This window comes from Macrotis lagotis, chromosome 1, assembly GCF_037893015.1.
Source record: "Macrotis lagotis isolate mMagLag1 chromosome 1, bilby.v1.9.chrom.fasta, whole genome shotgun sequence".
In the NCBI taxonomy this organism is placed as follows: domain Eukaryota; kingdom Metazoa; phylum Chordata; class Mammalia; order Peramelemorphia; family Peramelidae; genus Macrotis; species Macrotis lagotis.
Window position 1 is genome coordinate 161,053,771 of NC_133658.1, and position 27,327 is coordinate 161,081,097.

At 36.5% G+C, this 27,327-nt stretch overlaps 1 protein-coding gene across 5 annotated transcripts in view; it reads left to right on the forward strand.

Annotated features, from left to right (window-relative positions):
• The window catches only part of NINL (ninein like), a 205,954-nt gene that overhangs the window by 52,606 nt on the left and 126,021 nt on the right, over positions 1–27,327 (forward strand). For all 5 annotated transcript variants that reach the window (XM_074209293.1, XM_074209291.1, XM_074209290.1 and 2 more), the window contains exon 2: positions 18,074–18,267. In XM_074209293.1, the coding sequence (XP_074065394.1) occupies positions 18,085–18,267 (183 nt within the window). In that variant the 5' untranslated portion in view covers positions 18,074–18,084. The remainder of the gene's footprint in view (positions 1–18,073; positions 18,268–27,327) is intronic.

Consider the following 27,327-nt stretch of genomic DNA (forward strand, 5'->3'; position numbering starts at 1 on the left):
ATAAATCAAGATGTTTTAAGACTTAAAATATTCAGAATCTGGAACCAAAGAACAGTGCACTGAAAGGAACTATTGATTGATCTATAGTCATATATTTTTTAAACATTTCTTCTTCCTTTTTTTTTAGAGTTTGTTTTTTTTTTATTTGCAAGGCAAATGGTTAAGTGGCTTGCCCAAGGCCAAACAGCTAGGTATTTTTTAAGTGTCTGAGGTCAAATTTGAACTCAGGTACTCCTGACTCCAGGGCCAGTGCTCTATCCACTGTGCCACCTAGCTGCCCCTTAACATTTCTTCCAAATATGTTTATTAATTTTTTTTGTTTTAATAGTAGACTTATTTATGAGTATAACTGAAATATCCATTGAATCCTCCTTTGCAGCAAAGGAAAACAGAAAAGCAAAACCAACCAACACAGCTGAACATCTGACATTCTTCAGCAGTAGTTTTCATTTCTTTGCTGAAAGAAAGGAGATGTTTTTAATTTGTTTTTTGGAACCAAGATTGGTCATTACAATTATTTAGGGTTAGAATTCTTTTTAGCATTATTTTAACTTATATTATTATAGTCATTGTATATTTTTCTCTTGATTCTTCCTATTTCATTTTGCATTAGTTCATTCTTAATATATCTCAGAATTTCTTGAACTTCTTCCTTACAGCATGAAAATATTTCCTTACATTCATTCACCCCATTTTCAGTCATTTCCTAATCAGTGGACAAATACTTTGTTGGGACTTATTTGTTGCTGCTACTGCTGTTGCAAAAAAAAAAAAGTCACTGTTAACATTTTGATTTATTGGCCTTATTGCTTGTAAGAAAGGCAAGCCATAAATCAAACTATTGTCTGGCCAAATTCTGAAAACACATGCAATAGAATTTAGAACTAAGTACGGTTATTTTGATACCCATTGTTTTTATTTAAGCTACTTGAGTTACCATTTCTGCAAAAAAATGAAAGCTCCTTTATTATAGCCACCTTTCCCTGCAGTAAGCTGAAGAGCTCCTACCACTAGAGGTCAGACAACAACCTTGAAATAGGCATAGAACTAGGCTCCAGCCTAATAAGGCAATGAGGATGTAGGGTATGAAACATTAGGAGGATAATGTGCATGCATAATAGAGTACCTGTGAGCCATAGGCAGAGCTCTTGGTGAACAACCTTTTTCATAAAGGGAAAAGCACAGCTGGCCCATTCATTATTATCTGTATCTCATCCCACAGAGGGTCATTAACATTCCTTACTAATAGCAAACCTTCTTGAATTTGAAACACAATAAAAAGGAAAAGGAGGGAATTATCTGAATAATTCAACCAAAGAACTCTCTTGTACTTCCAAATACATTTGTCTCCATTCCTGGTGAAGGTGGCTTTGGGCATGATTTCAGCATATAAATATTCCTTTTCATGATTTTTCTTTGGTTGTACAGAAATACACACTCTGTGTATAAAGCACCTTTACTTACTGGGGCCCCAAACCTTGGTTCTTTACTCTTTTTTGACTTGCTTCTGAAGAGAAGACAAACCTGTTTTAATTTCAAATTAAGCACATGTTAAAGCAATGATAGCAAACCTTGATCTTGTGACATCCCAGGAGGTTCTAGTTTTCACAGACTTTAGAGACGGAGGGACTCATAAATCAGTGGTTCTCAAATTGTAGTCTGGGGACCTTGGGGTTCCTTGGGACTCTCTGAGGGAGTCCACAAGGTTAAAACAATTTTCATAATAAGTCATTTTAATTTTTCATATGGTAAATATTGATTATTTACATAAATGAAAGCTCTTTGGGAGGGTCCTCAATAATTTTTTAAGAGTGCAAAGGAGTCCTGAGAGAAATCATCTAATGTATCCCCTGTATTTTTTCAGACAATTCAGTCTCATTCATTTCTAATTCAATGTTGACTTCATTGTCATTGAACTTGAAAGTCTTTGAAAACTAAGGACAAACTACCACCACCACCAGATGAGAACCTAACATCCATAGAGATAGAATGATTTTTTTTTCAGTCAGTTAATTAACATTAAGTACCTGCTTTGTGCCAGATGCTGGGAATGTGAAGAAGGGCAAAAAATAATCTCTGTTCTCACATCGTTTAACTGGGGAGACAAAATGCAAGCAGTTCTGTACAAATAAGATAAATATAGGCTAAATTGGAAATAATCAACACAGGGAAGGGGCTAGAACTAAGAGGGGTTTAGGTAGCTGGGTACTGTGAAGGAAGCCAGAAGGTGGATATGAGGAGAGAGAGAGAGAGAGAGAGAGAGAGAGAGAGAGAATGAAAATGAAAAATGAAAACCCCTGGAGTCAGGATATTAACTATCTTGTGTAAGAAACAGCAAAGAGGCCAATGTCACTTTCAATTGGGGAGCAGGAGGGTGGGGCATTGGAGAGGAGAAAGAGCATTGGAAAGTTATGGGAGGGCACTAATAAAGTGATGAATTTTTATTTGATTCCGAGCTCATAAGAATCCACTTAAGTTTATTGAGAGGTTGTGTATATGTGTGATATGGTCAGATCAATGCTTTAGGATAATCCATTAGATAGCTAAGTGGAAGGTATATTATAATGGAGAAAAGACTTTAGGCTGGAAGACCAATCAACAGACCATTACAATGGCCCGGGTCTGAGATAATGAGGGCTTGCAGCAGAGCAGGGTAGTAGCAGTGTTAGAAGAGACAAAGCAGATAAAGTTAGTAAATGTCTTGAGATAGAGAACCCAACCTGGGTTAGGAAGATTCATCTTCCTGAGTTCACTTCTGACATACAGTAGAGTACTACAGTGATTTTTCCCTTAAAACTGACCCTCTAATTGATCACTTCCTCATAACTCAGAAGAACATTTAAGAAAAACCAATGGAGGGGTGGCTGGGTGGTGCAGTGGATAGAGCACCAGCCCTGGAGTCAGGAGTACCTGAGTTCAAATTCGGCCTCAGACAGTTAATAATTACCTAGCTGTGTGGCCTTGGGCAGGCCACTTAACCTCATTGCCTTGCAAAAAAAAAAACTAAAAAAAAAAAAGAAAAGAAAAGAAAAACCAATGGACTTATGGCCAAGATGATGGAGAGAAGACAAGCACACTGCTAAAGATCTCTTGATCTTTCCTCATATATAATGTAAAACAAACCTCTTAACAGAAATCCAATCTACAAAACCCAGAAAAAAAAAGCCAGGAGAAGAACATCTACCTCAGCATTTGTCTTCCGAGATCATGGGTGAGTCCTGGGAGCAGAGGGTGGACTCTGCTGGGAGCATGGACTGGGTGAGAGCCTGGGAGCCTGGATTAACTTGGCCTGAGAACCAGACTGACTTGATCAGCCAGGGCTAGAGCCTGGTTGACCACAGAGGCATGGGCCAACTAGGGAGTAGAGGCATTGGTTGTGGCACTGATCATCTGGAGGGAGAGTTCTGGTGCAGGAAAGCTGTTCCTGGGCTCCTCTGGTCCAGAGGAACTCAAGAGTCCATGCCTTCATTTCAACTGAAACATAATTAGACCCCACCTTCCACCCCAAGCTTAGGCTGAACAGCAGAACCACCTCAACTGAATAGGGAGAGTGATTACCTCACCCCAGGGTATAACCCACCATTGATCAAAGATAAAAAGTATTCAACAGCTTCAATCACTCCCTCCAGGCCAAGGGAGAGGGCATCAATCTAGGTCACAGACACTCTAGAGAAAGCAACCAGCACCACCTACTCTCCAGCTGGAGAAATTACACTCAGTAAGCAAAACCTCTAGTACCACCTAACTGGTCAGCTGGAGATATTACACTCAGTGAGTAAATTCTCTAGGGATCCCAACATCAAACCTCAACACAAGGTTTTGGGGTAATGAAGAAAGGTCAGTGCAAAGGAGGGTCCATAAAAAAATTCTTAGAAGGAAAAGACACTAATTCAGAAAGACCTAGAACCTCTGAAGGGAATATGACTTCCCCTCCAGCACAGAAAGACTTCCTTGAAGAAATAAGGAAGGAGTTTAAAAATCAATTGGAAAATTTGGGAGAGAAATTAATACCTTGCAATAAAAAAATAATTCTCCAAAACCTCAGCTGGTCAAATGGAAAACTCTTATAAAAATAGAATTGACCATTTGGAAAAGGAGTTACAAAAGGTAAATGAAGAAAATTGTTAAAAAAAAAAAAAAGAATGTAATCTGTGGAAGCTAATGACTTCACGAGACAGTAAAAGTCTGTTAAACAAAACCAAAAATAAAAAAAAATAGAAGAAAATGTAAACTACCTCATCAGCAAAAGCACTGACCTCAAGAATAGATCGAGAAGGGACAACCTGAGAATTATAGGTTTTCCTAAAAACATTGAAGAGAAAAAAAAAAGTCTGGACTTGATATTACAGGATCTAGTGATGAAAAATTGCCCTGATATCATGGAACCAGAGGGCAAAATAGTTATCAAAAGAATACATTGATCCCCTCTGGAAAGAGATCCTAAAATGAAAATACCAAGGAATGTTTTAGCCAAATTCCAGAACTATCAGATAAAAGAGAAAATCCTACAAGCAGCCAGAAAGAAATAATTTAAATACCAAGGAGCCGCGGTAAGGATTATGCAGGACCTGGCTTTATCAATGTTAAGGGATCATCAAAGGTCCTGGAATGAGATATTCTGAAGAGCAGTGAACTTGGAATGCAGCCAAGAATCCACTATCTGGGGAAAAGATGGTCATTTAACAAAATGGGAGACTTCCAACAATTCCTGATGAAAAGATCAGAGCTAAGGAGAAAATTTGGATATCAAAGAGGAGGTTCAAGAGACACATGAAAAGATTAAAAAAAGGGGAGGGGGTAAAGAGAGGAAAAAACTGCTATCCAATAAAATGAAACTGGCTATATCCCTATTCTAAAAAATTACTTTAATGAGTTAGAAAAAATTGTAAGTAAATTCATTTAGAGAAATAAAATGTCAAGAGTTTCCAGGGATTTAATGAAAAAAAGTGCAAAGGAAGGTGGCTTAGCCTTACCAGATCTAAAATTATATTATAAAGCATCAGTCATCAAAACTGGTATTGGCTAAGAAAAAGAGTGGTGGATCAGTGGAATAGACTAGGTGCAATAGCAGGAATGATTTGCCAAACCCAAGGAGTCCAGCTATTGGAGTGAAAACTCTCTCTTTGATAAAAACTGTTGGGAAAATTGGAAGTTAGTATGGAAGAAACTTAGATTAGACCAACACCTCACACCCTATACCAAGATAAAATCCAAATGGATACAGGATTTATACATTAAAAAAAATATTATAAGCAAACTAGAAGATCAAGGACAAGTTTACCTGTCAGATCTATGGAAAGGGCAGCCATTTATGACCAAGGAAGAGATGGAGAACATCACTAAAAACAAACTCAATGATTTTGATTACATTAAGTTAAAAAGCTTTTGCACAGACAAAATCACTGTAACCAAGATAAAAAAAAATGTAGTAAACTGGGAAACAATCATTATAACTAGTATTTCTGACAAAGGACTCATTTCTAAAATGTACAGAGAACTGAGTCAAATTTAAAAAAAAACAACAAGCAATTCCCCAATTGACAAATGGTCAAAGGATATGCAAAGGCAATTTACAGATGAGGAAATCAAAGTAATCCATAGTCATATGAAAAATTGCTCTAAATTATTACTAATTAGAGAAATGCAAATTAAAGCATCTCTGTGGTACCATCTCACACCTCTCAGACTGGCCAATATGACCAGAAAAGACAATGATCAATGTTGAAAAGGATGTGGGAAATCTGGGACACTAATACATTGTTGGTGGAGCTGTGAACTCATCCAACCTTTCTAGAGAGCAATTTGGAATTACACCCAAAGGGCAACAAAAATACCCTTTGATCTGGGGTGGCTAGGTGGCACAGTGGATAAAGCGCCAGCCCTGAAGCCAGGAGTACCTGGGTTCAAATCCGGTCTCAGACACTTAATAATTACCTAGCCATGTGGCCTTGGGCAAGCCACTTAACCCCATTGCCTTGCAAAAAAAAACTAAAAAATACCCCTAAAAAATACCCTTTCACCCAGCAATACCACTACTGGGTCTATATCCTGAAGAGATGATGAAAAAGGGTAAAAACATCACTTGTACAAAAATATTCATAGCAGCCCTGTTTGTGGTGGCAATTAAGTGAATGTCCTTCAATTGATGAATGACTTAAACTGTGGTATATGTATGTCATGGAACACTATTGTTCTATTAGAAACCAGGAGGGATAGGATTTCAGGGAAGCCTGGAGGGATTTGCATGAACTGATGCTGAGTGAGATGAGCAGAACCAGAAGAACATTGTACACCCTAATAGCAACATGGGGGTGATGATCAACCTTGATGGATCTGCTCATTCCATCAGTGCAACAACCAGGAACAATTTTGGGGTATCTGCAATGGAGAATACTATCTGTATCTAGAGAAAGAATTATGGAGTTTGAACAAAGATCAAAGACTATTACCTTCAATTTAGGGAAAAAAACCCCACATTATCTTATTATGTAATTTTGCTATCTCTTATACTTTTTCTTCCTTAAGGATATTATTTCTCATCGCATTCAATTTGGATCAATGTATACCATGGAAACAATGTAAAGACTGGCAAATTTCCATCTGTGGGGAGTGGGCGGAGGGAAGCAAGATTAGGGGAAAAATTCTAAAACTCAAAATAAATAAAATCTTTAAAATTGAAAAAAAAGAAAAAAAGAAAAATCAATGGTTTCCATCTAACTGGTCCAATAGAATTTAACATATTGCACACCCCCAGTACCCAAATTTTGTTTTGAACAAAGGGACATATGTTTAATTTAAATAAATTGTATTTAAAAAATTGTTATGTAGATGAGGGACTTGACATTTTATTTTTGGCCCCAAATGGCAGTAAGTTTCCACAAAGCAAATTTAGACCTGTTTTCTTCCAATTAGTGTTATCCAGAAGTTTTGTGGGCTGCCACAGCAAGTAATTAGGTCCCCCCTCCCAAGTTAAGGATAGATAAATATCTTATAGGGATAAGGAATTCCTAGTTGAATACAAGTTACATTTCCTAACTTTGGAGGTCCCTTCCAACTCTCAAATTGTGCTATCACCTTACTTTCCACCTTTAAAATAATTAATCCAGTGATTTTTAAAATTTTAATTTTACTTTAAAGTCTAATTTTCTCTCTCTTCCCTTGCCCCTTTACTATGGTGATTATTTTAAAACTGATTTGGTAGAAAGTGGATAGCAGGAAATAATTTTTTTTTAATAATTGTCCTCATTTGTTTTTGTGTGTGTTTATGTGTGTGTTTGTGTGTGTGTGTGTGTGTGTGTGTGTGTGTGTGTGTGTGTGATCTAAGTACCACAAGGGGATGGGGGAACAAAGATAAAGTAGCATCTTTCAGTGTTAGAAGAAAAAGGAGACATGGCTAAATGGAGAATGAGGTTTTTTTTGAATTTCTAGTCTCTTTCTCAGTAACAGAATGGAAGGCAGCTATTTAACTGATGCTGGGTTGTTCTATATTGTCTCCTGACTTTGACAATGACTCTTACTGCACACTAGTAGAAAGTGAATTGGAGAAGCAGATATTGGCCGTGGTTGCTGAATACTGTGTTGTGTGCTGAATAAGTTTGGGCTATTAATAGCCGGACCTTGAGTTGCTGTATATAGCCTCAAAACTTGTATCTCTTTGATGTAAGCTGATCCATCAAGAACCCTCTAAGTGGTACCTCCAAAGGCTAATTCTGAGGATCCTATCCAGTCCAAGGAGTGAGGATCCCATTTATTTATTGCATCCATTCGATTTTTTTTTTGAGATCTTTCTCTATTGGCAATACAAAACCTGAAGATTTCACCAAGCTGGGATAATGCTGATTAGATCTGAATTGACTCTTTTTTTTTTTAGTTTTTTTTTGCAAGACAAATGGGGTTAAGTGGCTTGCCCAAGGCCACACAGCTGGGTAATTATTAAGTGTCTTGAGACCGGATTTGAACCCAGGTATTCCTGACTCCAGGGCCGGTGCTTTATCCACTACGCCACCTAGCCGCCCCTATGCTTTGTGACTCTTAACAGCATATTCTAACCATGGATCAGAAGGCCCAGCAGGCACATGAAGACACCTTACCTCCAATATCCTAGCCTCCTACTACCCATATTTCATCAGGAACAATTCCGACTAATGGAGTAAAACTGTGGGGAGTCCTTCTCCTCAACCTTCCTGCCAATATTTCCTTCTTTCCTTCTCCTGACTAGAAGCTGACTTTTCATCGAACTAAACTCTACCAGAGAGAAATGTAACCTTTATGCTAATCTTGACTTTTTTTTTTAGGTTTTTGCAAGGCAATGGGGTTAAGTGGCTTGCCCAAGGCCACACAGCTGGGTAATTATTAAGTGTTTGAGGCAAGATTTGAACTCAGCTACTCCTGACTCCAGGGCCGGTGCTCTATCCACTGCGTCATGTAGCTGCCCCTGAATTGACTCTGGTGAGGTAGAACTTGATTGGAGTGAGTCCCATAAACTTGGATCCATTTCCAGAGCAGTCCCTGGACCTATCACAGATTCAAAACCAAGCAAAATTTTATATCCCTGAGTTCATTTTTTCCTTGATTCTATATATTTTCCCATATATATTTCTCAACAATTTAAATAGGTTGCTTTTTCACTTCAACATGTTAACAGATTCATTCATGGCAACTGAAATAATATTAACTCTTGAAAAATGTACAGTGAATATTTGGTTTACAAAAGAACTGGCCAGTTTCTTTTTCTTTGTGGATCTTTTCTTGCATAAGGATGGACAGTATATTATAGTAAAAAGAGCACAAGTCTAGGAGTCAGGGGTCTTAGATTTTCATCCTGATATTGCCATTAATTACAGTTGAGTGACTTTGAGTTAATTATTTCATCTCTCTCTCTCTGTCTTATCTATAAAATTCATATATAAAATTAATAGGGTTGAAGATTTATGACTACTCATTCAATAGTATATGATTCAGATTCATTGTCCAACAATGTCCCTAACCCCAGATAGTTCTATTAAAGATGGGAACCACTGATCAAAAAGGGTGGAGGAAATCAGATGAAATATTAAATGAGAACACACTTTATCACTACTACCATAAAACTCCCAACAATTCCAGTAACATTTACAAAGTTCCTAATAGCCATAGGTACCTAGGCCAAATGTACAACTTAATAATGACTTGATAGTGACATTTTATATTCTATATGAAGAGCAGTCAGCCTACTTGAATCTTCATTCCTGAGTTATGCAGTTAATCTAGGTCATGGTCAAGATGCAGTATTTAAGAAGTAGTATAAAGAAAGGTTTTCTAAATTGTGGCTCTTTCTGTGTACTTACCCAACTAGATAGACTTTGGGGAAACATAAGCATTGCCTGTTTGTGTTCAATTGCTAGTATTTATATTTCCAAACTATCCTCAAGATCTTGGCAGCTAGGTAAATAAGAGGGGGCCCTGCAAGTTAAAGGTTGTAATTTTTTAAATCTTCCCAGAGTTCAGAAAGCCCTTCCATAGGACTATAACTACATTGTCTTTTACAAAATCTTGGAAGATACTTCAGTTGCAGAATAACACTGCAACTTTGATTATAGTAAAAACTGGTGCTGGTTTTGGCAGCAGTGAAAATGGTGGAGGATATGATGGAAGTAGAGATGACTACGATGGATTTGGCAATGATGGAATCAACTTTGGAGATGGTGAAAGCTGCAGTGATTTCAGGCTTTGGTCTCTGGATGGAAGGAAACTTTGACTCTTCTAAGCATGCCAATATTTTGCCAAATCTCGTAACCAAGATGGCTGATGGCTCTGGTAGTAACAGTAGTTACATCAATGGTAGAAACTAAGGAAACAAAGTTTAACAGGAAAAGTGATAAGGAAACTATAAGTTACAGGAGAGTTGTAAGCTCAAACACAGTGGTGTCAAGGCCAGTTATTGTTTTATTTATCAAAGAGGAATTGACATCATGGATGATGTCTTGATTTGTGCATAAATTGGATTTAAGTGAGGCAGAGTTGTACAAAATTATCAGTCACTTTCTTCCAAAGTCATTGAAGTCCAGTGGCAGGACAAGGTGAGAGGACCTATCTGCTACAAAAAGGCATGATACTTCTTGTGTTAAAATTTTAAGACTGTATTTATGAGTAATTGTATGACAGTTTATTTTAGTTTATTTTCTTTTTTAAATTTAATATTTTATTTTTTCCAATTACATATAAAAATAATTTTGTCTTTTTTTCAAATCTCGAGTTTCAAATTCTCTTTCTCCCACTCTCTCATTGAGAAGGCTATTAATTTGATATAGGTTGTACATATGTAGTCATGCAAAACACATTTCCATGTAAGTCATGCTGTGCAAGAAAACACAGACAAAAGAAACAAATCAAGAAAAATAAAAAAAGTAAAGATGTTTGCTCTACATTCAGGCTTCATCAGTTCTTTCCCTGGAGATGCAGAGAATCTTTCACTGTATTTCAGAATTATCTTAGATCATTGTATTGTTTAAAATAGCTAAGTTTTTCACAGTTGATCATTACTGTTACTATGTACAATGTTCTCTTAGTTCTGCTCTTTTCACTTTGCATCAGTTTGCATAAGTCTTTCCAGTTTTTTCTTTTTCCTTTTTCTTTTTTGCAAGGCATTGGGGTTAAGTGGCTTGCCCAAGACTACACAGCTAGGTAATTATTAAGTGTCTGCGGTAGGATTTGAACCCAGGTATTCCTGACTCCAGGGCCAGTGCTCTATCCACTGCACTACCTAGCTGCCCCCTCCAGTTTTTTCCAAGAACATTTTGCTCATCATTTCTTCTTATATAGCACAATATATTATTCCATCATAATCATATACAACAATTTGTTTAGGCATCTCTAATTGATGGATATTGCCTCAATTTCCAAAGCTTTTGTAAGGAAAGTGTAAAAAGCATTTAAAAAAAAGATTTTAATTTTTTTGTATCATTGTTTTTGATTTTGATATTAGTTTGAGCACGACCCTGAATATATTCATATGTATGTATATACATATATACATATATTTAAGCTAGAGAACCCTGGATTAGAGATAAGACAAGGGTATGAGGAATGTTACAATAGAGTAAAAAGAGGTCATTTTATTTGTAGTTTATACCAGACAAACACCTTCTCTTTTACCATATTCTTCATTTTGATAAAGAGGTAAGAGAATAAAAGATAGAAAAATTCTAGAAGATAGGATGGTGGAAAATATACAATTGAAAAGCATAACCACAGATGTGAATGGGATAACATACTGATGAAATGGAAGAGGATTATAGAATAATTTAGGAAACAGAATCCAATAATATATTGCTTATAAGAAAGTCATATAAAACATAAAATTTCACATGAAATTAAACTGAGGAAATATCTATTATGTTTCAGTTAAATAAAAAAAGCCAAGTTTAACAATCATGATTTCAGATAAGGCTACAGCAAATTGGATTTTGTCCATTGTCATTGAAGAAGACAAAACGATATCACTATCTTAGTGACAAGTTATAGTATGTCCCACTGTGGTGGATCAGACTAACACAAGCTCAGAATGCTGCTCTAAAGGGTGGGTGCAAATAGGGATGGGTACTTTTAACTTCCACATCTCTTTGATGTCTAACCAAGCCCTAATTCACAGGCCAGCAACATCTACTTGCTGGCCATATAAAGCCTGTTTCCTGGCATTGCCATGGCAACTGCAAGTGAGACTTGAAATTCAATAAATCTAGGAGCATTTTGGGGGGGGGATTAATGTTTGACCAAATATAGTAGACGAATGTTATAAATATCTAAATGGCCCTCGGCAGACAAAAGATTTCCTACCCTGCTTTAAATGCTCCACAGAGCCTGACTTCAGCTGCTTTAATGGCCCCTTGGAACAATTTGTTCTTATAGACCCAGTCCACCAGTGGAAGACCTTACTTGGTTAAGGAAGACACCCTCCTAATTCACTAACAGGTTGGAGACCCCTTCAGTAACTGTCAACCTGGTTTAAATCATCTACTGAATCAGTTTATCAGAGTGTGGCCTCTATGTATACTACAGCTTCTTGGAGCCACAGGTGAGAGTAAGGTGAGTCAGGTGGACATCAGATATGGAAAGGAGACCGAAAAAGGGCTTAGCAGCCCTCACACCAGATATACTAGTCATCCTTGAACACATCCTATTCTCTATACCCCTTCACAGCAAATATAAACATAATAGAGAGAGATAACTGGGGAGTTACATTTTGCTTAAAGGCACAAAAATAAGAAATTAATATAAATACTAAAAAATTGCATAGCATCTAAATACTTAAAAATATAAATACTTTAAAAATACTTAATCAAATTGAAAGTAGAAATAGTAAATCAATAATATCTAATATACTTCTTTTAAACTTAGACAAAACCAAAAGATAAACAAAAAAAGAAATTACAGATCTGTATAGAATTTTTTAAATATTAGAAATTATTAATTCTGTCAGTTATTGAATGAAAATAGAGAGGCATCTACTAATTCAGAGCTGAATACAATTTTTTTTGGGGGGGGTTCCCAGGCAATGGGGTTAAGTGACTTACCCAGATCACACAGCTAAGTATTACGTGTCTGAAGTTGGATTTGAACTCAGGTCCTCCTGACTCCAGGATGAGAACTCAATTCACTGTACTACTTAGCTGCCCCCTGAATATAATTCTTTAACAAAATCTTACAGTTGAAGTACAAATGTAACAAAGTAGACATAATAAAGATATCTTTACTTATCACAGTGCAATAAAAATTATATCCAAAAGAGGACAGTTGAAGAATTGTTAAAAGTTAGAGCCTAAACATAATTTTAAAGAAAAATATAGAAACAATTTCATCAGGAATGACAATAATGAAATGTGATGTAGTCAAAGCAGTTCTCAGGGGAAAACCTGTATCTCCAAACCATTTCATCAATAAAAGAGAAAAAGAATAAATCAAAGAATATGAGATACAACTCAAAAAACCCTGAAAAACAACAAAGCAAAAAAAGCAACAAAGTAGAAATTCTGAAAATTACAGAGACAATAAAATGGAAACTTAAAAAAAAAATCATTGAAATTATATCTCTGGAAGCTATTTGGAGTGGGTTGGAGTGGGGAACTCGGTAACTCTAGAGAAGGGGACAAATGTGAGAGAAGCATTTGATACTTCGTCACTGCACATGACGGGTAAAAGAGAATGGGGAATCGAGGATGACTCCAAGAGTAGAAACATTATATTGATTAGTAATATGGTGGTGCCCACAAAATAAATAGGAAGGTTCAGAGGAGGAATTGAGGCATTAAAGATAACGTCTTCTGTTTTGGCTGTGTTAAAGTTTGATTCATTACAGTAGTTTCATGGTCTTGACTTACCTGCATCATAAAAAATAATACTCTGGAATTGTGTTCTTATTAATTATCCCTTTCTTTCCAATTAACTCCTCCCCACTCCCACCCTCTAACCAAGGGAAAGAAAAAGGGACATGACCAAATAGAATTTTGGAATTCTTAAATTGAAAATAAGAAGAACTCTGTACCAGAAGTGTTGACCAATTTAAGAAGTATCAGAATGTTATCCCAGTGTTAATGTTAGAAATTGTGGGGTTATGTGGAAGGAGATTCAATGTGTGGATTCTTGATAGGTGAGTCAGTGTTATGAGTCAGCTTAGAGTGTATTTCTTAGAATCAGTGAATTTGTTAATGAGTCTTTATTTTCATCATTATATCTAATTATAATCACTTTATTCCTTACCCCCTTTTCCAGTACCCTCTATGGACATGCAATCCTCATGAGCTAAAGCATCATGTAAAGCCAAATCATTTCATGAAACACCCCCCCCCCCCAGCATACTCTAATTATAGCCAAAGGGTCAAACAAAGCAAAAATCTCTTGATGTTTTCAAGTTCAGACCCTCTAAGTATACATTCTTCCTCCATCTCTGTATGACTCTGACCATAGCCCTATAGCCCTCCCCTACCAAGGTATCCCTTATATTTGCTCCCACTTTAGCACCTCAACCCTGGTACTAATGCCCTCCTTAACTAAAGTATGGATTATGATAAAATCACTTCCTAATCTCTATGTTCAACCCTTCTAAGTATGTTCCCACCCTCTGTCCCTGTTGTACTATAAATCTTTAAGTATCTAGGAAAGTAAAGTTACTTCTGATTTAATTATGTACAGTGCCTCTAAGTGCTCTAAGTATTGGGACGCCCTGAAAGTCTCTCTTAAAAATGTTAGAATTGATTGTGAAACATGGGAGACATTGGCATAGGACCACCCAGTATAGGGTTCCCTCATCAGAAAAAGTGCTAAACTCTATTTGCAAGGCAGAATTAAAGTAGCTCAAAGGAATGTGAGACATTAGTTTAGAGTAAACACCCCAGGTGTTCACCTGGACTATTTGTGCCTGATCTGTGGTAGAGCATTCCGAGCTTGCATTGGTCTGATCAGTCATAGTTGGTTGGATTATATTTTGTCACAAACATAGTGATGTCATTTTGGTCTTTATCGAAGGACAGGAACCAATGATACCCATATCCACTAACTAATCTCTTCAACTATATTCAACCCTTTATACTGTTACCTTCCCTTGTAGGGCTGTATACAATTTTTTTCTTGACTTAACATTTTTCTCCTTCTTTCCAGTTATCTTTTAATGCATCTCTTGAGTCTTGTATTCATAGATAGAATTCTCTGTTGAGTTCTGGTCTTTTTATCATGAAATTTTGGAAGTCCTTTATTTCATTGAATATCCACCTTTTCCCTTGTCAGAATATGCTGAATTTTGTAGGGTAGTAAATTCTTGGTTGTAATTCAAGGTTCTTTGTCTTCTGAAATATTGTATTCCAAGCCCTCCCATCTTTGATGAGATGTGTATAAAATAACAGAAGGACCTCCAAGAAAGTTCAAGTTTTTATCTACTCTTGTTATGTAAACTCTGTATCTCCCCCCCCCACCCCCGCCTTTTCTGTATAAGTATCCTGATTCTCCTCTGATGGGGGTGGTCATCTTGGATAGATGACCTCTACATATAGCTTAACAGTGAATCCTAGAGTATAAAACTTCATGTCTAAACTATATTTTTTGTCATTTTGTTTTAACCCCATATATTTTTTTCATTTCACATTATTACAATAGTCTTGTTGTAGAAGTAACCATAATCCCCCTCCCCCCACATAGATAGAAAAACCTTAAGAAAAATAAAATGAGAGAAAAACATGTACTTCATGAGTCTGTGTTCATATATCATTGACTCTGTCTCTGGAATGGATTGGGTTCTTTATCATAAGTCCATCAGAGAATTAGCCCATATTTTTAAGGTTTAAAGTTTTAGGTTTCACAAAAGTTATTTTCAATTTCCACTTTCTTGATGCTATTGAGAGTTAGTGTCAGAGAAAGATTGGTGGTCAAGGTTTTCTTTGCATCCCTGCAAGCAAACATATTGCAGTGCTTGGCATATAGGGTAATTAAATGCCTGATTGACTATTATAAATCGAATATTATGGAGGCTAGATTTGTGGTCTCATATTTGTCCAAGTTGATTTCTGTGCTTTAATTTTTTAAATTATTTTACTTTATTGATGTCTTTTGTTTTATAAATCCCCCAAGTATGCAAGGAAGGAATGGAGATACATTCTCAGATCTTTTCTTAGGAGCCACACTTGGTCATTATTTCTTAGCATTTCATTTTGATTGTTTTGTTGTTTCTTTTATGTAATTATAAATAGATTCTAGAATATTTTTGTCTGAATTTCCTCCTTGTTCCACCTATTTCTTTGTACTATATTTAACCGCATGTGTGCAGTATTACAAGTAGATTATAGACTTACATGTTTTGAGTTCCTGGTTTTGTTTACTTCTCTTTGCATCAAATCATTGATAACTGTCATTTCATTTTCTGCAACTTGGTTAGCCCTTTCCTAATTGATGGACATCTGATTGTTTTCAGTTCTTTGCTACTAGAAAAAATGTATATGAAGCTTTTTTAATAAAATTATTGACATTCTTGAGGGCATTAAACTAGCACGATATCTCTATTAAAGAATATGATTTTTTTCTCTTTGGATCATTTCAAAACTCTAGCAACATCACATTAATATTATTCTCCAGTTTCTAATAATTGAACAAACTTTTTATGTCCAAATTATAGGCCAACCCCTTGCAGAATTTTTGTTTGGAATAATGATCAATTCTTATCTCCATATTGCCTCATATATTTTCTTTAAAAAATTTTTTTTTATTTATGGCAGTGGGGTTAAGTGACTTGCCCAAGGTTACACAGTTACGGAATTATTAAGTGTCTGAGGCCGATTTGAACTCAGGCACTCCTGACTCCAGAGCCAGTCCTCTATTCATTGTGCCACCTAGCTACCCAGCCTTATATATTTTGAACTCCATCTCTATATACTGGAAGTGTTGTTATTCATTCATTTTCAGTTATGGCTCTTTGTGACTTCATTTGGGATTTTCTTGTTAAAAATACTGGAGTGGGGGCAGCTAGGTGGCACAGTGGATAGAGCACCCACCCTGGAGTCAGGAGTACCTGAGTTCAAATCTAGCTTCAGACAACATCATAATTACCTAGCTTTGTGACCTTGGGCAAGCCACTTAACCCCATTGCCTTACAAACACCTCAAAAAAAATACTGGAGTGGTTACCATTTCCAATTCATTTTACAGATGAAGAAATGAAGGCAAACATGGTTAAGTGACTTGCCCAGGGGTCATGCAGCTAGTGTGTATATATGAATGAGGTCAGATTTGAGTTTAGGAAGATTTTTTTTTCCCCTCACTTCAAGTCTGGCACTCTATCCACTGTGCTCCCATCTGCTCATCCTGGAAGTAGCACATCATCTTTAAGCAGTTAAGAAACTCTTAATATACTCCAAGTAAGAGTAGTTAAGGGTATGAACTGTATTGTGGCCATAAGAGGGGAAAGATGGGAATAGAACTGAAAGATGTCTTGGAGGTAAAATTGATAGGACAACGGACAGCACCTGATTAAATGTGATAGGTGAGAAAGGGGTAATAGTCAGTTTTGACTCTGAGATCAGGAACCTGAGTACTTGATAGAATTATCATGCCATCAACAAAAATAAGGCAGTTTGAAGAGCAGGTAATTCTTTTCTTATTTTAAAATTTTATTCCTTTGTTTTTCCAGCTATATACAATGGTAGTTTTTTTTTTTGCAAACTTTGGAGTTTCACATTTTTTTCTCCCTCCTTCCCTTCTCTCCAACAGAAAATAAAATCTGACATAGGCTCTACATTTGTAACCATTCTAAACATATATCAATCTTGAACATATTGTGAGAGAGGAATCAGATCCAAATGGAAGAAAGACATTAGAGAGAAAAAAATGACAAAATACATGACAACTTTTAAAAACTGAAGATAATAAATTTTGATCTTCATTTAAACTCCACAGTTCCTTCTCTGTGTATAGATGGTATTTTCCATTACAAGTTCCTTAAAATTGTCTTTTATTGTACTGCTGAAATGAACAAGCATCATGATTGATCATCACCCCATGTTAATGTTAATATGTATAATATTCTTCTGGTTTGAGCAAGGTAATTCTTAGAGAATGAGAACTTCAGCTTTGGACATACCGAGTGTTAGATTCTAATGGGAAAGGCTGGCAAAAATGAGAGAATTCAGGTATTTCTTCCCTATAGATGATTTTGGTTTGAATGATGTTTTGGTAAACATTATTAATTTTATTGCTTATATAATAATGTGTGTGATATTCTGATTCTGCTTCTTACCGTGTGATCCTGGTTTTAATTACTTTACCTTTTGGGGCTTTGGTTTTCTCATTTGTAAAATAAACTTTGTTCCTATGTTTCTGTTAAATTCCTAAGCCTACAGCAGTGGTCTTCTGACTTCTTTTGTCATAGGTGAACAGAATTTTCCCAACTTTGTAACCCGTAGGAGAGCTTCTCTACGTAGCTTTATCTCACTTCCTGATATGTTCAAAAATTAGAGTTTGTGTGTTGTGTGTGTGTGTGTGTGTGTGTGCGTGTGTGTGTCTCTGTGTGTGTAGAGACGGGGTAACAATTTGTCTAAATATACTACTTTTTCATTTAGGGTGCTATGGGATGGACGAGGAAGAAGAGAGCAAATATGTGTCCCAGCTCAAGGAAGTCTATGGCAGTTGTGATATAACTGGTACTGGATATCTGGGCAAAGAGGAACTGACAGAACTGTGTCAGAAGCTTCATCTAGAAAATCAGCTGCCTCTTCTTTTGCAGACTCTTCTTGGAAATGACCACGTTGCCAGGGTTTGTATTTAATCTACCATTATTATTATTATATAGGGTTGTTAACATTATTTTAAAAGTGATTTGCTAAATGATGATCATGTATGGTTATAGACTAGGTCTTACGGAAGAAGTTTCATGCAAACTTAATCCTAGCCTATATTTACAATACTTTATGGTTTACAAATGATCCTACATTTAGCATCAGAGTTTGTGAAATAAGTCTTGAAAATATTATTAGTCTCATTCAATGGTGGAAGAAATGAAATTACAGGCCTAAGGATACACAGTAGATGGCAATCTAGGGCACAAGCCTGAGGTCCTCTGATTCCAAATTCAGTGCTTCTTCACTTCTGAAGTTTGAAGCTCATAATGGAAGACAAAACTGATATAAGTGTACAGATATGTAAGTCAGTTCAAGAGAATACAATATTAGTTTAGCTAGTCATCATTTAGAAGTGTCTACTAGAAACAAAATACTAGAAATACAAAGAAAAGCAAAGTCTCAAGGGACTCACGGTCTTATGGTGGGGAATAATGTACAAAAAGGAGAAGTCAACAGTGACATGCTAAAGAGAGGTTGAGAAGGATAAGAAACTGAGAAAAAGCTATTAGATTTGTATTAAGAAATCACTGATAACTTTGGAGAATCAAGAAATAGAGTAAATCCAGAGGAAGAGATAGTATTCCAGGAAACCAAGGTGATTAAACAGATCTGTTTAGGTAGTTTGATATGTGTAGCCCTAAATCGATAAATTAATTTCAGTTAAAAATGTGATTTTTTTTTATTGTGTTGGTGTGGCCTAACATAAATAAAAAATTTACTTCAAGATATTTAAATCTTCCTTTATTTTTAATTCTCTCTTCATTACTTCAGGTTAAGACTGTCTCCTCTAGATAATTTACTAGTTTACTAGTCAATTGAATTATCATTTTTATTCATCCTTCTTACTTGAAGAGGATCAATGAAATCATAATTTAAAGTAGTTATAGTGTATCTAACTGTGGCTAATCAGTCAAATGGCAGTTCAAAAGACTATCACAAGTCCAGTACAAATAGTTTGGTTGAGCATTTGGGATGGAGTTACCTTTAGATTTGCTCATCTCCCATTTCCTTTGTACCACCTCAATTTTGCTTTGCTCATACAGGACAGCACCTTTTTTTTCCTTTTTGAAATGAAATTTTATTTTATTTTTCATTACATGTACTGGTAGTTTTTCAACATTCATCTATTTGCAAATTTATGAGTTCACATTTTTCTACCACCCTGCCTTCCCTCCCCCTGCCTCATGATGGTGAACAGTTTGGTAAAAGTTGTACATGTACCTTCATGTTCAACATATTTACACCTTAGTCACTTTGTGAAAGAGAAATGAAAACTAAAGGGAAAGAAAAAAATCATGAGAAAGGAAGCAAAAATATAAGAGAAAGTTTAAAAAAGGACAGCACATTCTTTGAAACAGGCATCCTATAATGGGCAGTCCTGGATCAGTGTCTTCCTAAGTCTCATAATCAATAGTAAAATTATTCAGAGACTTTGAGAGTGTCTTGTATCACTTCTTTTGACCTCTGTGAGTGCTTACCTTGCATGAGTTCTCTATAAAATAGTCTTTTGGATAAATGTACATTTGGCATTTGGGAAACTTGGTCCAACACATTGGAGTTGTGTTTTCTTGCAGTAGAGTTTGAATACTTGGAAGTTCAGCTTGAGAGAGAGAGAGCGCTAAATGTCTGGTATCTTATTTTACAAGACAATCTTCAGAATCTTCCTAAGACAATTCAAATTCTATCAGTATTTTAAGTAAGGTCCATCTCACTTTTAAAATAATCTTTTACTATTTGTGATCTCAGTTTTCAAAATGTTACAACATGTTTTCCTTTGTTTCATGGATTGAAATGAAGTTATTGAATGCCTGATTTTTGTACTGTAAAATAGCACAAGCTGTTTTTCATTAATTCCTTTTAATGTAGAATATATTGCTATTTATTACAAGACATTCAGTAACATTAAGATAAAAACTTTTAAGGGACTAGGGAAATAATCGAAATACAGATGTCTCTGCAGCTGACTACAAAAATCCTTAAGTAGTTGGTGTCTAACACTGTACCAGAAATATAGATTCTCTTTGAGTTCTGATCATTCTCACTGTACACACTGCAGATTATCAATTAGGATTCTTTTTTGGGAAGAGATTTAAATTAGGATTATCACAAACATATCAAGTGGAAGTGAAGAATATGTGCTTTTTAGGTAGAAGGTAGAGAGGATATAAGTAAATACTGAGGCAGCTGGAGGAGGGGAATGGATTAGCATTCTGGACTTGGAGTCAGAAGACCTGAAAATGTTTTTGGAAAACATGTTTTGAGGAATAGAACTTGAGTGGGGTCAGGAAAAGAGTACACCAAAATGACACTGTATCACATCCATGAACAGATGTGCCAATAAAATGGTCAGAGAAAGACAACTGAACTGTCCAAGCAGTTGGACCATTTGCTTCCAAAACAAATCTTCAACTGCATGACCTTGGGCAAGTCTCTTCCTTCACTCTGTCAGGAATTGGTTTTCTCATCTGTGCCATGAAGTGATTGAAACAGATGATCTTTTCCAACTCTCATCTTCTGGGTGTCTGTGTTTTTATCTTAAGAACACATTGTCTTATAGAATTAGAATCTTCCTGATATATATACAGTTGTATAGAGTGTTCACATAATACCAATTACATACCCACATGCACTATGGGAACAAATGATACTGATCTTTAAGAGGTACCTTTGGTTTAGTCTGGTACCTCTGAGCTCCAATGATTGCCTGGAGGTCAAACACATGACTTCACAGCAGAAGGTTATGTAATTCCTTGGTGAAATGAGGACCATATATAGAGATAATTGTATTAACATTGTATCACCACTCCTGCAAATTTCAATTAAATTCACTCAACATTTTTGAATGTGCAGGTCACTGAACAAAATGATGTGGAAAATACAAAGATAAATTAGTCAATCCCCATCACTAACAAGCTTAGAGCTTAATAGGAAGCATGAGGTGTTCACAAATGTACATAATTTAGGGCATGAAAACATATTAGAGGCACAAAGAAGTAAAGATATACTAAGTGTTGGTTGAAGAATACTGTGCTTGAAGCTAGGAGGTATAGCTAAGACACTGGATGTCTGAGTCAGGATCCCAAAAAAAGATATCAAGTTAAAATGCTGAGCTGAATTTTATAATATTAAATAGAACCAACTCTAAAGTACTACAAAATGGGTTAAAAATTTCAATTTTTCAAGAACAGTGTGATGCCAGTTAAAATATCAACTAAAACCTGAAGTTACATTGAGAGTCATACTGTCCAGATGATGGATGGCTATATCATCCTATCAGACTACTTCTGAAGTAATCCCTTCTTTTCTGAGCTCATTTTATTTTTATTTTTTATTTTTAGGGTTTTGCAAGGCAAATGGGGTTAAATGGTTTGCCCAAGGCCACACTGCTAGGTAATTATTAAGTGTCTGAGGCTGGATTTGAACTCAGGTACTCCTGACTCCAGGGCTGGTGCTCTATCTACTGTGCCACCTAGCTGCCCCCTTTGAACTCATATGTTAGCGAAGACATTGATAAGTATGAAGGTGCCCAGAGGATGACAGTCAGGATGCTTAAAGGTCTTGAGTCTGTGATAGCTGAAGGAAATGAGTATTGTTAGATTGGGGAAGTCTCAAAGGAATATGATAGCTAACATCTAGTTTTGAAGGTATATCATTCTGAAGGGGGATTTAAGTTTGTTTTGTTTGGCTTCAGAGCACAGAACTAAGAGTCATAATGGATTGAAATTGTAGAGAGGAAGATTTCAGCTTAACACAAGGGAAAACATCCTAACAATGTTTTGTTATTGAGTTGTGTCTAATTTTGTGATATCACTTGGAAATTTTTTTGGCAAAGGTACTGAAGTATAGTATAGTATTCTATACTATTCCTTCTGCAATTCATTGTATAGATGAAGAAACTGAGGCAAAGAAGGTAAAGTGATTTGTTTAGGATCATAAAACTATTGTCTGAGGCCAGATTTAAATTCAGGAAGATGTCTTTTTGTTTTTGTTTTTGTTTTTTGGCTTTTGCAAGGCAATAGGGTTAAAGTGATGGCCTCACACCTAGGTAATTATTAAGTGTCTAAGGCCAGACTTGAACTTGGGCATTCTTGACTCCAGGGCTCTATCCCCTGTGCCACCTAGCTGCCCTAGCCTAACAATGGGGACTATTCCTAAAGCAGAGGGGACTGCCTTGGCAGGTGTAATGGGTTTTTCCTCACTAAGCATCTTCAGACGAAGTCTCAGGGAAGTTGTAGAAACATTCCTGCTTAATGTTGGATTAGACTAGCTAGTTTCTGAATTCCCTTCTAATTCTAAGAATCTATGATTTACTGATTGGATATGACAGGGTAGAGAGAAGGAAATGTTCAATGTGGGAAGCTGGTTCTGCCATCTTCCACTGACCAAAAAAACTAGTAAAGCTAGAAGGAGGAGCAGTTTTTAGAGAAGGATAATAAAATTCGTTTGTTAGGTGTTTGTAGGACAGTAAGGGTTAGATCCTGCAGACACACTGGAAATGCAAGTGTAGAGTTTGGGAGGGAGATGAATGCTAGAGATGTGGATTTGGCTGAAGAGAGAATCTAGTAGAGAGATAAGAAAGCCAAAGACAAATCACTGGAAAATATCCACCTGAAGGGCCCATAGAATATTCAAGATGGCTATTTTTCTTTTTTCCCCCTGCAAGGATATGGAGTTAGGTGACTTGCCCAAGTCACACAGCTAGGTAATTATTAAGTGTCTGAGATTGGATTTGAACTCAGGTCCCCTGACTTCAGGGTTAGTATTCTATCTACTGCGCCACCTAGCTGCCTCCTAAGGTGGCTATTTTCTTAGAGAGTAAAGCTAGTGGTGGAGGCAGGAACTATCCAGCCACAACTTAAAAGAAGCTGGAAAGAAAAGCTGGAGACACCTACCAGTAAAGATGGAGGGTTGGAAAATGTGCAGAAGAGAAATTGTTATCCTGTTATCAAGTTTTCATATTTCCCCAGATTACATTATTCTATATGAAACTGGTTCTGATCCTAGGTTTTAATCTAGATGCTGCTATGTACTTCTGGCTCCTCAGATCAGCACTCTTTTGTTACCTTGAACACTGATGCTGGCTGCGTATAACCAATTTTTTGATTCTGAACCTTTATTTTTCAGTCTTTGCTTGAACCCTGCCCCAGGAATATTTATTCTGCCTACCCTGCTTCTGTTCCTAACCCATGGAATGAAGAGACACCATACTAGAACTGGAGATAATTTTTGATTCAATTAAAGAAACTTTTCGGAGTCACAGAATCTGAGAATTAGAAGGGACCACAGTTAGTTTAGTTCTCTCCTGAACAGAAATCCACATTGCAATATCCCTGGCAAATGGTCTTTTATCCTCTGCTTGCAAAGCTCTGATGATGAGAAGTCTTTTACTTCCAGAGGCAGTTCATTCCACTTTTGAGACACCTCTTAATGGGAAGTTATTATTATAATCTAGACAAGAAATGAGGGTCTTAATTAAGGTGGTAGTAGTGGAAAAGCAAAAGGACAGGTTGAGATATTGTGAAGAATCTGGAATCCAGAGGTCTTTAGCAGCTGCTTGGATGGGGGAAATAGGAGACAAGACAGTCAAAAGTGGTTCTGAGGTTTGTTTTGTAGCTTGATTGATTGTGGAAATGGGTATACCCTATATATATATAGACTTGAAGTTTACAAGCACTTTCTTTAGAAAGTGCATTTCAGAAGTGAGGACTTACACAATCCCACAGCTCATATGTGTCTCAGGCAGTTTATCCTTCATGTGCTTGGTTTGTTAGTTGGTTGCTTAAAGGTTCATTTTTCACTAGTTCTCTTTTCTGTGTCCCAATGATGTATATTCATTGGGCCAGCACCTCTCATTGTTTTGAGAGGTCATGCTCTTTATCATGAATTCTAGGAGGCATCTTCTCAGAGATAAATTTGTCTCTGATTCCCTCTTAGTTACGTCTTGATTCTTCTTAGTAATGGATTAATATTTCTTCTGCCAAAGTTTTATTTTATCATTATTTTAGATATGCAGCCTAGTATATTGGTTAGAGAGTCTACTTGAAAGTCAGAAAAATATAGATTCATATCCTATCTTTGACACATACTGGCTATGTGACCTTGGCTAAATCATGTAACCTCACAGTTCCCTAGGCCAGAGGTCAAACCCACAGCTGGTGGACTACATGTGACCCACAATGCTCCTAAGGGCAGCCCAAACCAAGTTAAAATATAATTGGAAAATATTTAATAAAATAAAATACTACAAGACATATAATATTATATTTTTATTATACTTATATTGACATGTACAGGCATACTCTGCAGATATGCATTTGGTTCCAGGCTACTGCACTAAAATGAATATTACAATAAAGTGAGTGACAGGGACTTTTTAGTTTCCCAATACATATAAAAGTTGTGTTTACACTCTATTGTAGTCTATTAAGGGTGCAATAATATTAGATCTGAAAAAAAAAGAATGTACTGGAATTTTTATTGCTAAAAATGGTCAGCATCACCTGAGTCTTCAGAGAGTCATAATCTTTTTGCTGGTAGAGTCTCTTGCCTCAGTGTTGTTGGTTTCTGACTGATTAGGATGGTCGCTGAAGGTTCATGTGGCTGTGACAATTTCTTAAAACAAGACAACAATGAAGTTTGCTCATTGAGTGATTCTTCCTTTCACTTGAACCCTTAGAGGTCATTGTACAACTTTATATTTTTTTTTTTAGGTTTTTTGCAAGGCAAATAGGGTTAAGTGGTTTGCCCAAGGCCACACAGCTAGGTAATTATTAAGTGTCTGAGACCAGATTTGAACTCAGGTACTCCTGACTCCAGGGCTGGTGCTTTATCCACTGTGCCACCTAACCGCCCCCCCCCCTTTAGAGGTCATTGTAGAAGTCATTAATTGGGCTAATTTCAGTCTTGTTGTATCTCAGTGACTAGGGAGGCCTGAGGAGAGAGAGGGCATTGGGGGGGGAGAAAGGAGAAAGGGAAGGAAAGAACATCCCTTTGGTGGTTAATCAGAGCACACCAAACATTTATTGATTAGGTTTGCCATCCTATATGGGCTTTATTCTTGGCTCACTCAAACAATTATATTAGTAAACTCAAAGATCACAGATCATCATAACAGATATAATAATAATAATGAAGAAATTTGAAATATTTTGAAAATCAGCAAAATGTGACAGAGACATGATGCCAGCACATGCTTTTGGAAAAATGGAACCTGGGTGTCTAGGTGGTGCAAGGGGCACCTAGGTGGTGCAGTGGATAGAGCACCAGCCCTGGAGTCAGGAGTACCTGAGTTCAAATCCACCCTCAGACACTTAATAATTACCTAGCTGTGTGGCCTTGGGCAAGCCACTTAACCCCATTTGCCTTGCAAAAACCTAAAAAAAAAAAAGTGGAACCAGTAAATTTGCTTGATCTCCAAAGGGTTGTCTCAAACCTTTAATTTGTAAACAGAACAAAACAAAAAATAATATCTTCAAAATTCAGTAAGGTGAACTCAAGAACGATCCCTGTGTTTATACACATGCATACACACACATATATGTGTGTGTGTGTGTGTGTGTGTGTGTGTGTGTATACACAGGCATATGCATGTATGTGTGCTGTGTGCGTATACAAAGCAACATACATCATTTCTTCGAGCCTTGATATATATGGATATAGATGTATATATGCATGTATTATGTATGTATGCAACTCATAAGCATCCTTATGCATGAGGTTCCAGTTTCTTTTTAAGTCTGATACCTCTCTAGGCAGCTCTTTTAAGTTATGGTCCTGAACTACTTTGGTGGAAAGAATTCCCTTATCTGATACCTCCATATGTCAGTGAAATCAGATTGATTTTCTTTCCCTTTGTCTATCCTGTCTCCTTTAGTCTTAAGAAGCAGGTTCTATCTATCACATCTAGAACCTAGAAAGGAAAAAGTCTTGCTACTCTCTCAGCTCTGCATCCAAACCAATGATTGAGATTTAGGGGAGATTTCAAGGTTGATTATGCTGTAGGCTGAGGAGTAGGTGACATTTTGGACAGCAGATTCTCCTCTTTTAGGGTTTTTTTTTTTTTTTTGGTTATTGTTCAAAAGCAATCTTCCACTAACTTCCTTCTCTGATTCTTCCATTAGTTGTGGCAAAACTGAGCTCTTGAAGAGGACAATGCAGTACTCAAGTTCTGGCAGGTTCTGTCTAATTTACCACTGAGTTTTTGAGTGCCTGGGGATCAGTGTTTGTCACCTAAGAATCAGCCTAGCTGAGGGTAGAGAAATTCATCACTATAAGTACAGCCATCAGGTCGTGACTCTCTTAGACCATAGAAATTCATAAATGTCTCCAAAAGCACAGAATGGTAGAGATTTAAAACAGAAAGAGGTAATGCACATATAAAAATGTTGTAGTTTTGGCTGATATAAAGTTCAACAAAGGAACAAAATAACTAATATATGGGTTGGCAGGTTTTTCTGTAAATATAGAGAGTCTTGTTTTTCACTTCTACTTCCTGTTAAAGAAACACTAGCAAGGGCTGGTTCTTAGCCAGCAAATTAATGTGCCCTGAAATTCCTGTGATCTCCTTTGGGGAATTTCCATGTACTTTGTTTTTATAATAGCATCTTGCTGACTTAATAGGAGTAAACTAGTTAGCTTCTTTCTTCATGTTTGCATGTCCCAACACCTGGGCCAAGTCAAAAAAAAATTCTCCCTAAAGAAATACGTCCCAAAGCAATAGAAGTAGCTTCATAATAGACATCTTATCTAATGAATCTCCAATCTGAATGGCCGTCTTCCCTCCAATTCATATTATATTTTGCTGCTGGCTTCTAATAAACAGCTCTGATCATATCATTCTCGTCCTCAAAATCTTCCTTGGTTCTTCACTGCCTATTGAAATGAGATTTCTTTGCCTGGCAATGAAGACCCTTCTCAACCTAAACCAAAAGCTTTGTCTCATACTACACATGATCTCTACTCTATAGTCAGAATGG